This window comes from Papaver somniferum, chromosome 9, assembly GCF_003573695.1.
Source record: "Papaver somniferum cultivar HN1 chromosome 9, ASM357369v1, whole genome shotgun sequence".
Classification (NCBI taxonomy): Eukaryota; Viridiplantae; Streptophyta; class Magnoliopsida; order Ranunculales; family Papaveraceae; genus Papaver; species Papaver somniferum.
In genome coordinates, this window is record NC_039366.1 from 50,245,344 (window position 1) to 50,258,328 (window position 12,985).

At 37.0% G+C, this 12,985-nt stretch overlaps 1 protein-coding gene across 1 annotated transcript; it reads left to right on the forward strand.

The window, feature by feature from the left end:
- The first annotated feature begins 8,962 nt into the window (after nucleotides 1-8,962).
- Nucleotides 8,963-11,699, forward strand: LOC113313972 (double-stranded RNA-binding protein 6-like). Its single transcript, XM_026562746.1, has 3 exons — nucleotides 8,963-9,547; nucleotides 10,255-10,474; nucleotides 10,846-11,699. Exons 1-3 carry the CDS (start codon nucleotides 9,302-9,304, stop codon nucleotides 11,523-11,525), a joined length of 1,146 nt encoding a protein of 381 aa, XP_026418531.1. The 5' UTR covers nucleotides 8,963-9,301; the 3' UTR covers nucleotides 11,526-11,699.
- The last annotated feature ends 1,286 nt before the right edge of the window (nucleotides 11,700-12,985 follow it).

Below are 12,985 nucleotides of genomic sequence, written 5' to 3' on the forward strand. Positions count from 1 at the left end.
GGCCAAAGCTTTGAACATTATAGAATCCGAAGGACCGAGCAGGGGTTTACACCTCAATATCAAGAAAACTGAGGTCTTTTGACCTTCACTTTATCCTCGTAGCATTGATGAAGGTGTTTTCCCCAAGGATATTAGCAGGCCTAGCAAGGGAGTTAAACTTTTAGGTGGACCTGTGAGTTTGGATTTGGATTTCATGAGTGACACGACGTTGAGTAGAGTGAACAAGACTATTCAACTAATGGCCGCAATCAAAAAACTCAAGGACCCTCAAAGTGAGTTGTTGCTACTCCGTAATTGCGTCGGTGTATCCAGATTATATTGTTATACGTACCACCAATCCTGCATCTTTACAACATGCCACTGACCTATTTGACGACCACTTGTTCAAGTATTTGAGACTTTTAATCACGGGAAATTGAGCTGGTTTTGGGCCTTTCCAACATAGACTGGCTACCCTGCCTATCAAGGATGGTGGGCTAGGCATAAACACTATGGCTGACACTCGCACCTACTGTTATATTACCTCTCAGAGTCAGACTATTTCTGTGCGGAAGGTGATACTTGGCAGTTTATTCTCAGCGGATAGTGGTGTTGCCTATCAGTCGGCTCTTCAGAAATTCATTCAGGTATGTGGTTTGCGTTCCTCTTATTGCGTCGATGACACTGCCCCGCTTCTATGCACTTCTTGGAAGTTACTTATTTTGATGCAGTTAAGAAGCAAATCCTTGTCCAATTTACTTTATTTGCAAGTGACACCATTATGTGACAATGTAACCAGATCAAACATGCTCAAGATTAACTTATGGCCGTTCCTATCAGTGGGTTGGGCCAATGACTCGGTCCTAGACACTTCAGAGCAGTTGTTTGTTGTCGCCTTGGAATCCCTTTGTTTGTGGAAGATGGTTTGTGCTCTTGTTGTAATAGACCTATCGATATTTTTAGTGATCATGTGCTTCATTGTGCTAATTACGTTGGTTTTAAGTTTCGCCATGACTTAGTTCGTGATGTTATTGCGGATATTTGTTACAAAGCTGGTGTTCCTGCACGCAAAGAAGTCGCTTTGGGTTTTTCGTCAGTTGATAACAAGGATTTACGTCCAGCAGACATCCTTGTCCTCAACTGGAAAAAATGGTCAAGACGTATGTATGGATATTACAGGTGTCTCTCCCTTCATTGGTGATGGAGTTCGTGCTTTCATCCCAGGCTAGGCCATCTCGAAAGCTATTTCGCGTAAGCGGTCTAAATACTTGAATGAATGTGTTACGCATGGTTATGGTTTGGGTGTTTTAGCCTTCACTACTGTAGGGAAGCTTAGCAAAGATGATGTATGTTTTTTCAAGCGTTTGAAAAATTGCTTAGTTAGTAATGATGTTGGTACTGGTCTTGGTAGTTTTATTTTTCATAGATTGGGTAATGTTATTCAAAAGGGTGTTGGTGACCAGCTTGTCGCTCGACTGCCAACTAAAAACACTGGTGTGTAATTTCTTCATAAATATTATTATGATTAATAGAATTAATACAATAATAATTTGGTCATGAAAGTAGTACCATTAGATAGATCTTGAAAAATTACGCAAGGTGGACTACCTGAACGTGTCATTCGGATACCAGAGAAAAAAGAAATTCATCCAATTAGTATGAAGAGCAAAATAGTCACTTTGGAACATTATATTATCGACACAACTGAGATGTCTACTGTGAGCACCTCTATCACAAACTATATTTCTATTCTTATGTCTGCCTATATCTAATCTGATAGGTGCCTTAGTAAAATCATTTTGGTTTATATTGAAATCAGATCGAAGATAAACTCATGGTGTTGGTTGTGGTGGCGGCAATAGAGATAATGGTGGTGGTGGGAGCGGTGGATATTGTCGTGGTGTCTTCGATTGATTTTCTTGTGAGTGATGAAGATGGTTATTAGAAATAAAGAAGAAGTGGAAGTAAGAAGCATAAGAACCAAAGGTTAAAACAGGAGGGGTAAATATGGGAACAAGAAAAAATGTTAGTGGACCTAAATGGGCTTATAGATAGAAAAGGATATTTATTGTATGATAAGGGTAGTTGTGAAGCGCATCAAAACAAGGGGTATTTATTCAATTTTCGATAAACTCATGATCTTTTTTCTTCTTTTTTTCTTTTGTCTTACGTTCTTGATCTCTTTTTCCCTGTCGAATTCAATCCGGAAATTGGATATGCAAGTGGACACGGTGATGAATTGGTAAATGGAATAATGAAACTGTGATAGAAGCATGTAAATCAGGTTGGTTGAGAAAGTTAAATTGCAACAACAGACTATGTTGCACCACTTTGGCGCAATAGGCTTTGGCCTTGGCCTATGGCCTGTGCAATGGATCAGGATAAACTTTTTTCACTAGTCAGATGACTGACTGGTCTAACTTATCCCTGACTCAGTTGTCTGACTGAGTCGACCCAGTAGAACCCGACTTGACTCACTGATTCCTTATTTGACTCAGTTGAGCAATTGACCTTGACTTGACCGTTGACCCGACTTGGACTCGACTTGACTTTTGACCAAACGTTGACTATTAGTTGACTTCGTTGACCATTAGTTGACCAGTCACCTGAAATGTTTTCCGACTATTTTTCCTGCCAATTTTCGGCCATTCTTCTTACTTCTTTAGATGCCCAATTTAGACGTAAACTAATCAATGGAAGTTAATAGAGAAAGAGATAGTGGAAGACTAGAAAGAATATTGAGATAAAACAAAGGACATCGACTGAGATTCTGAAAAATCATTTATGTATCATTGTCATGTTAACTCAGATGGTAATTGCATGTTCAAGATGATGATGAGGAGAATGATGAATGGTACTATAAACTTGTAGATATGAATTATTGAAATTGTAGTGGTTTGTCTTCAAAACAGGTGGGAAATTTTGTAAATTTCTAGTAATTTTCAAGTTGCTTGTATCTTTCTTGTAGTTATTAAGTTTTCATTTAATCTGCAAGCATGATGAATCTTTGATTCTTTTGAACATGTTTGTATGAAATTGAATGAGTATTTTGCTTGATGTGTTGTCTTGTCTCCTCGTGAGGAGTGTCAATGTTTCTCCACAGCTTTCCACTACGCCGATACTGGAATTTGGTGTCATACTATTAGGGATGGAATTGGCTCTCAATATTATTGGGCCGACCGAGCGAAGCGAGGGAGAACCTTATATGACCACTTTTTTGTAAAATCTAAGTGATCAATTGATACAAAAAGATTGGATTTATTTTTGGTAGTCACTTCTTTTTGGTGTGCATATGAAAATCCAAAAATGCCCCTCCCTTTTAGTCCAATTACTATAACTTCTTATGTATCCTATCTTTTCACGGGTACAATTGGAAAGCAAACTTTAATATAACACATCTAAAAATTCGTGCCTTGGATTTTTACAAATTTTATCTCGTTGGAAAGGTTATAAAAAAATCTACACAACGAGTACAAACAACAATATCAAATTTAGAGTTTTTACGAAAAATTCGAAGGTATTTATCATTTTAGGCACAATTTTAGAAAATTAAATGTATATCCATTATGCAAACCACCACAAAGGATACATAATACTTTATGTAGCCATATTTTGGTTTATGCATCAACTGATTTTCCGTTACAAATAACAAAACGATGTACTCCCTCAATTTCAAGAAAAGTGATACTTTCACTTTAGGCACAATTCTCGAAAATTGAATGCATATACATTATGCAAACCACCACAAAGGATGCATAACACATCATGCAACCATATTTTGGTTTATGGATCGACTAATTTTTCGTTTCTGGAAAAGTGATACTTTCACATTCCGTTTCAGGAAAATATCACTTTTTATGAAACATAGTAAAAGTATCACTTTTTCTAAAACGGAGCGAAAGTATCACTTTTTCTGAAACAAGACGAAAATATCACTTTTTCCAAAACGGAGCGAAAGTATCACTTTTTCTAAAACGGGGCGAAAGTAGTCGCAGACAAACCCCATCTTCGGATTCTTTTTCGGTCGGCCGTCCCACTGTGGCAACGGTTGTACTAGTATAAAAGTGTCCATGGAAATAGGCGTGACCTATAATAAATTATTAGGGGTAGAATTGGCTTTCAATATGAAATAATTTATCTAACTAGATGATAATTGAAACTAAATACTCCATCCTCATTCATTCTGACCATAATTTTTGATGATGTGGATAAATATGGTGAGAATATTGGGAAACAAAGCTCTCTCATTGATTTTGACCCCACCCGGCTTTTTTTTAACGTTGTTTATACTCTCTGTACACCTCCCATGATCGTCGCAGTCATAAACCCGTTGCCCAACTGCTCCCATATTGAAACCCATGTTTGAAAGCTACCCACTTCTTTTCTACATTGAAAACACGAAAACTAAACAGAAAATACCAAACCGTAGAAATATTTTGCGGAAAACCTACTTATTGGGTATGTCATTTTTTTTGGGATTTTTATTTGTTGTGCAAACCCTAATTTTCATTGCTCATTGTCTATTAATTCGTATGATTAGAATTGCCTACTTAGCATTTTGTGTCCATGTTGTGATGATTCTTTTTTGTTGCTTCATTGTTTCCTTATCAGTATTTTGAGCTTCTATGAACTGATTTATTGAATGAACTTTCTCTTATAGATTCGGGGATGAACCAGTTAAGGATGTTAAGGTAATTATATGAATTAATCAATGCTTTTGTTGGGTTATTATTGGAATCAGTTTTTGGTTATAATACTGATTGTGATTATGATTGGGATTGTGATTGTGATATTGGTAGGAAGGACAAGAAGAGGAAGCGGAGAATAATAATGAAGATGATGCTTCAACTCTAAAGTTAATACGACAAATTTAAACCCACAATCCAAAGGTTAAACACATGTACGGGATGTTCTCTAAATTTAAACCTTTTTTTGTTCCTTATTAAATTTGAAGACATGTTAGAGATGAGATATGAAACTCAAAATTAGGATGTGGAACTAGGATATCTGTGGAGTTGTGGGTGTTGTTGAAATTTCAGCTCCACAGAGTTCTGGTATGCTTCTTTATAGCATAAGCATGAGGTATCTTTGTTTTGATAAACTTAATAATTTGACTCAAATTGTTAATTGTTACAATAACATTCATATTATAATTTGTTGCAATTTACAGAGCATCACTTAGGAGAATGTCCATTTGAGCTTAATAATGTATTCGCCATTAGATATAGCTTTATCTCTAAATAAACTCACCAGAGCTATATCCCTTCTCAATTTAGATTATTTCACAAAGGTCTCCTTCCTAGATGAAACAGGCAAACAAGAGAGACATATCATAAATGAAGTAGATTAAAAGATTTAGTGGTAAAAAAATTCGATGTCATTTGGATTTAATTTGATTTCCGAGTTCTTTATGAGTATTTTTAGGAGTACATTCTTAGCTATGCTTCTGTTGCATTACCCAATCTTGGATTGTGTTTACTGATGGTGAGCATTTGATGGGTGAGTGTAACGATCTACGTTACAAATTAGTTCATGAACAACTTCTCGAAGGAGAAATCGAAGAACAGAGAAGAAAGGAAACTAGATATTTTTCATTAAATGAACTCAGGAGAAACAATGATTGGTTCACAAAGGACCTATCCACAAAAAGAGATAAGACGGTTCCCAACTCATTAATAACAAAACGGGTTTCTAAGAAAATACCCTAATTAACTAAAAGAAAGACCAACAGGAAAAACTAAACAGATAAAGGCCTAAGCCCCCATTAGTCCTCAAATCATGAATCTTTCATGACAAATCCCTCTCCTTCACCTGATCGTTGTCCTCAAGGATTTATTTTGGAAATTGAGTTTGCATAGCTTGATTATCTTCCCAAGTAGCTGCTTCTGCTGATAAACTTTCACACTGAATAAGAATTTGTGTGACGTCTTGGTTATTCTTTCTAACCCTTCTGGCATCTAACACCTGCAATGGTTTAATCTTCATCTTTCATTCCTTAGTGACTGCTAGTAGTTCAGTTTGTGGAAGTAGACCAGCCCCTAATCTGGGTTTCATTTGGGATACATGAAAGATAGGATGAATTTTTGAGCCAGCTGGTAGTTGCAGCTTGTAAGCCACCTTGCCAATATTGTCTATAACCTGATAAGGGCAAAAAAACTTAGCAGATAACTTAATATTTCTTCTCAACTGTACAGTGGTCTTTATGTAGGGTTGTAATCTCAGATAAACCCAATCACCTACTTCAAAAGACCTCTCAGACCTCTTCTTGTTAGCTTGTTGCTTAATCATGTGTTGTGCTGCCTCTAAAGCTCCATTGAGTAGTTGCCCCGTGTGATATCTCTGTTGCATATAATTATCTACTTCTGCACTTATACCTTGAGTTGTTGAAGTAATCCCAAATTGGGGAGGTGGATAACCATAGAGTGCTTCAAAAGGAGTAAGCCTGAGACTATACGGTATCTAGTATTGTACCACCATTCATCCAAGTGTAACCATGTAGCCCATTTACTTCTTTTAAAACTTGTCATGCATCTGAGATAAGATTCTACACAAGAATTTACCCTCTCAGTTTGTCCATCAGTCTGAGGGTGGTAAGATGTGCTTAGGTGCAGAGATGTACCCAATTTTGTAAATAAAGCTTGCCAAAAATTGCTTATGAATACACTATCTTTGTCTGATACAATGCTCTTAGGGAGACCATGAAGTTTAAAAGGGGATTTAAGAAATACCTTTGCTACTGAGGCTGCTGTGTATGGGTGACTCAAGGCCATGAAATCGTTATATTTAGAGAATCTGTCTACAACCACCAGAATGATCTCTATCCCTTCAGATTTTGGCAGTCCTGTGATGAAGTCCATGCTGATGTGCTCCCAAGCGTGTTCAGGTATAGGGAGAGGTTGTAGCAATCCTCCCAGAAGAGAAGTAAATCCTTTGTGTTGTTGACATATATCACACTCTTGTACATGTTTCATAATTTGTTTATGCATTCTTATCCAGAAGAAGTAGAGCCTAGCTTTTTGGTAGCTGGCTTGAGTTCCAGAATGACCCCCAATCACAGAAGAATGGAATGAAGCAATGATTTTCTATCTCAAATCTACACGCTGACCCACATATATCCTTCCTTTGAACTTCAATATTCCTCTATCATAAGAGTAATATCCATCTGAAGTGTCTTGAGCTAACATTTTTGGGATCAATTCTTGAGCTAGAGGGTCACCTTCATAACTGTCTTGAACATACTTGAGCCAGTTGGGTTGTATCACACTCAAACTACTGCAAGATGCTTAATCTCCTATATGTACCCTGGATAAGGCGTCTGCCATCTTGTTTTCAGCTCCATTTTTGTATTTGAGCTCATACATATCCTAGTAAGTTTGCCAACCATTTTTGTTGAAGCATTGAATGTATCCTCTGCTCCATGAAGTATTTTATGCTCTGGTGATCAGTATAAATGGTAAATTTGTTTCCCATTAAGTATGATCTCCACTTGGTAACAACCATTACAACTGCCATTAGCTCTTTTTCATAAGTTGACATAAACTAGAGTAATGATAGAGACAAACGATAATCTTGTGAAGAAATCAAAATAAATTCATATATTAAATCTAAACATGTTTCGAACTTAAAATTCATCAAATAGAAGTTTAGCTACTCATGGATTTAGTAAGACCCATGATATACATAAGAGATAATCAAAGAGAAACAAATTCGGCAATGGAAGAACCCAAAACCCTAGCTTTCGCTCTTTGTCTTCTTTTCTCCACTTCAATCTCTTGATAAAATCTTTGTCCGGAACTCTCTTGAAAAGTATTTGAATGTCTCCTTAAATATCCCTATGGATATTAGGGTTTGGGAATACTTCGGAACTAAGAAATTCAATTTTGGCAAGTATTTTCGTTACTTCTTGGAGGTAGGGATCGGTCCTACCTATTCCCCGACGTAGGTAGGGATTGGTCCCTACTTGATCCCATAACTTTTGCGTACGAGCTCGGAATGACCTCATTCTTTTTGCGTTCTTTTCGTCTCTTCATTCTCTACAACATAGAGTTGAATACTCCTGAATTTGGTCGACTTCCTCCTGGTTCTTAGTCCACGCTCGCGTTTATGTTCGTTTCGGCATCTTTTCGCTATTTTTGGATGATTATACCTAAATATGATAAACAAAAGAAAACAAGAGTAATACAAGGTAATATGAAGGAACATAGCAAGTATGAGCATAAAATTGATAACAAAAATATAGTAAATTATGCACTTATCACACTCATCCAAGCTCGACAACTCAACATCATTGGTCCACCAGAGACCCCTTTTTACTCAATTCGTTGTGATGCATCATATTTAAAAAAGTAAAGAAAAAAGAACTCGTGAAAATTCTGCGAGTTCATCATTCAAAATTTTGTAGGTGTTTATGAACAAGGAAGGTTTATCTATGTAAACAAATACCTAGAGCCAGAACTTGCCGAGTGTGGTGGATTACTGCTAGCAACAGAGTGGGCAGAGGAGCTTGGAATTCATCATGCATGCTTCGAAATGGATGCATAATTGGTTGCAGATGCAGTTAATGTCCAAATTGAGATGGATTCGCGAGAAGGTAGCGTGGGAGCATCAGCCTTTAATTCTGGATATTAGGTCCAAGGTGAGCAACAATCCTTTTAGTATTGCAAATTTATAAGAAGAAAAATGTAATAAGCCAGCCAATTGATTGCTAGGATTGCTAGGATGTTAATAACCTTGAAAATTTGGTGTTCACATCCACCGAGTTTTATTGCCAGTACAATATCCGAGGATTAAAAACCAGCGCATGTGGTTTTATTGCCAGTCCACACTCCACACTACTCACATAGTCGCGCTCCCATACATTATGCAAATGCCATAGGAGCATGTGGCCATACGGCCAAACTCTATACAGTTGACCCAAAGCATTATAATGAATAATTAATACCTAGGAGTATTAATTAGCTAATTAAGTACTTAATTAACAGTCTTCTCTTACCATTAGTACATTGAATGAAGATGATGATGAAAGAGTAGACTCTCTTCTCATTTACAAATTATTTAATTTCTTTTCCTCGTTTTCTTCTCTATGAATACTAACTTTCTCTCTCTTCTTTCAATCTCTAATCAAATCCACAAAACCCTAAAACCTCGATCCCTCCGGGGAATCATACTCAGTTGTTTAATTTTCATCGTTCCCGATTCCATTTCTCTTAGATTCTTGATCTGATCTTGCTTCTTGATCTTGAAATGCAGTTTTTCATTGAGATTTTGTGGTTTTTTATCCATTGAAATTGAATTTTGAGTTTAGAAATATATAGAGAAAGAGATGTATAAAAACCAGCTTCAAGAGCTGGCACAAAGAAGTTGTTTTAATCTGCCATCATATATATGTATAAGAGAAGGACCAGATCATGCACCAAGATTCAAAGCTACTGTTAATTTTAATGGTGAAGTATTTGAGAGTCCAAATTTTTGTACAACATTAAGACAAGCTGAACATTCTGCTGCTGAAATTGCATTAAATTCTTTATCTAATAGAGGTCCATCTCATTCCCTTGCTGCTAGGATCCTGGTGAGTAAGTTTTTGATCATTTTCATGTTATTTCATTTCAAATGCTTGAATCTTTAATTGGGTGAAAGCGAGAGAGAATTTTTATGGTCCAGAAATCATTTGTGAATGTTAATAAGATCGAGGTTTATTTTAGTGTTTGATGATCAGCTCATGTAAACCAGGCTGAAATCTTGATAACTACTAAAGAAAACTAGTATGTTAGTTATTAGCCCATCACCACCACCTATGGCCGTACAAAAGAAAATGACGACATGCCTGTGATTCTATGATGATGATCTTCCATTAGATTAGAGAAGCTTGTTAGGAAATACATGGAAAGGCGTGGGTGAAAATTGACTACGAGATGTCCTGGGGATGAAATTTTGTAAAGATGCGAAACCAAAGAGACATTATTCATATTAAGATTGAAAATGGAAATGAGGAAAGTCAATTTCATTTTGTATATATGTGCTTGTTTTGTAAATTTATTCTTTATCTTCAACCTCCATAGTTGATACTATTACCTTATACAAAATATCAACCTATCCCGTTATGGCCAAGGAAAGTGGTAGTCTATCCCGCAGTGTACATACTACATTCTGAAAAGTCAGTCAGCAGTATCACTCATTAGTTCTAACCCTTTTCATGCCACATGCATTATGGGTGATAAAATTGGTCTTTCCACATTATGTAGATGCTAATTTATTTATTTTGGGTATTCTGGATAGGATGAGACAGGAGTTTACAAAAACCTCTTACAGGAAATTGCACAAAGAGTTGGAGCATCACTTCCAATATATTCAACCACCAGATCAGGCCTTGGACACCTGCCTGTCTTTACCTGCACGGTTGAGCTTGTTGGAATCACATTTACAGGTGAACCAGCAAAGAACAAGAAGCAGGCCGAGAAGAATGCAGCCATGTCAGCATGGTCATCTCTTAAACAATGTGAGCCCCCCTGCCTAAAAGTATATATTGGTGTCAAATACACTTAACTTATCACGACATGTACAGGTATAGATGAACCTACCATTAACTAGATATTTTCACTTGCATCTTTACTGAAACCCTCTAATCTCAAGCGGAGTCTGATAAACATTCTTTAGTTGTACGTGGATTACTCTTCTTGAATATGTTTCACAGTTAAAAGTTTTTTGGTGAAAAGATCATATATTGTTTGGTAATTCCATGGTTGGCCAGTTAGAGGTGCAATTTGAAACCAAGTTGTGTTGTTGATCGAGCAAAATAGCTGTATGAGCTCCACTCCATTTGTGGCCACATAACCCTCCATCTCAGCTGACATATTCTTGTCTTGGCAGTGACACGACAAGCTGTGAATTCAGCATTTGAGAAAGAGATCAATGATGAGCTGGAACAGATTACAGTAGCTCGAGCACTACTGAAATACCGTCTGAAAGAAAAGATAGCAACGACAAACGTAAATGAACAATCACCGTGCACAGTGAAGTTTCCGATGCAAAGCACTCGATCATCTCAGCCTCTTCCTGTTACTTCATCAAAGATTCTCCCTTTAATCCGCCCAAGACAGGCTCAACGAATTAGACCTATTCCCACTGCTGCGACTGATGGTTCCCAATCATCAGCAGACCATTGTCGATCCCGTCCTCAGAAGTTACCTGCTGCAGGTGCAGCACCTTTTGTTCCTACGAGGCATTTCAGGCCACCATATCACGGAATGGCACCACCAGTGACGATGAGAAATGCAATACCAGTTTTTTCTGCACCTCCTCTTCCCCCAAGAACAAACCAACCTCCAGTACTTGGGACGCCACCTTTGTGTGTTTCCCCGTCAGTTCATGTTGGGCACGTTGTGCCAGTTTTTGCTGCTCCGCCAATACGGAGAGATGGACCACCAATACTTTTTATTCCTCGGCCATTTACCAGGTCATCCCTGCATATAGAGGAGATTCAAAATATTACTGGTATTGAGCATTCTGAATCTGCGACTAGGAAGGACCTGGAGCAGCTGAAAATCTGAATTGACAGAATTCTGGAGGATTAGGAACATATATATATATATTTAAAGGTCTTCTTATATTTGTATGCTGAGTTTTTTTCTTTTCTTTTCTTTTCTTCCTTCCATATTTTAAACTTTTGTAAAAGGTACCCTGTTACAGGCTTCAATAGTATATGAAACTTCAAATTGTCAGAATTTGTTTCTTTTATTTTATCGGCTAATACAAAATTCCAGAAATTCGGAAGTGAAATACTATATGAAATTTCAAATCGTCGGAATTTTCTTCTTTTCCTTTTACTGGCCAAAACAAAATTTCAGAATTTGGAGGGCAGGCATGCTGTCTTGTATCTAAAACCGTTTAGAGAACTTTAGTGTATTATTGATAAAAGAGATAACCTGAGAAAGGTTATTACAAAGCCTTTAATTTTATACTAATCATACAGACGTTAATCTGTAAGAATAGTCAAGTCAATAGTTGACCTCACACACTCCTTTCACACAGATACTTGTGACACACAGACAGTTCACAGAAGTATAATGTCTAATACACCCCTTCAATCTGATGATGAGGCAAGAGAAGAAACATCTAGGAGTTGTTTAAGTAATTTGGAGAATGTTGGAAAGCATAACCCCTTAGTGAATAAGTCTGCAATTTGATCTTCAGAAGCAATATGCTGCAACTCCAAGAAACCTTCATCCACTAACTCCCATAATGTATGATATTGAATTTCTATATGTTTTGTCCTGACATGAAAAACAGGATTAGAAGCTAAAGATAAAGCACTGGTATTGTCACAAAGAAGTAATGCTGGAGAAGCAAGTTTAATATGTAGATCAACAAGTAGATAAGAAATCCATTTTAGTTCAGCTGAAGCAACAGACAAGCACTTGTATTCAGCTTCTGCAGATGACTTTGAAACTGTAGGCTGCTTTTTAGAAGACCATGACACAAGATTAGGACCCAAAAACACAGCAAAACCTGAGGTAGACCTTCTAGTATCTGGACAACCAGCCCAGTCGGAATCTGTAAAAGCCTTCAAAGTACACAGACTACCCTTTGTTAAAGTAATTCCCAGACCTACAGTGCCTTATAAATACCTCAAAATTCTTTTTACTAGATGAAGATGTAAATCTGATGAAGAATGTATAAATTGTGACACATAGTTAACAACAAAACATATGTCAGGCCTTGTCACTGTTAGATATTGTAAAGCACCCACTATTGCCCTATAGTCAGTTACATTATCTAGTTTAACTCCATCATGAATAGACAACCTTGCTCCTAACAACCGGAGTATCACAGGGCTTAGAATCCAACATGTTTGACTTGTCTAATAACTCTAAAGTATACTTCTTTTGAGTGAGAGTTATTGAAGTAGAATTTCTGACAGCTTCTAAACCAAGAAAATATTCTAACTCTCCCAATTCTTTCATAACAAGTACTTTCTTTAAACAGGCAACCATAGCATTCATCAAACTAG

Bases quoted from the DNA above. Each gene is read 5' to 3' on its own strand.
- LOC113313972 (XM_026562746.1), top strand. From the start codon at position 9,302: ATGTATAAAAACCAGCTTCAAGAGCTGGCACAAAGAAGTTGTTTTAAT. The intron at 9,548-10,254 runs GTGAGTAAGTTT...TATTCTGGATAG, and splicing joins CCCTTGCTGCTAGGATCCTG to GATGAGACAGGAGTTTACAA. The intron at 10,475-10,845 runs GTGAGCCCCCCT...TTGTCTTGGCAG, and splicing joins ATGGTCATCTCTTAAACAAT to TGACACGACAAGCTGTGAAT.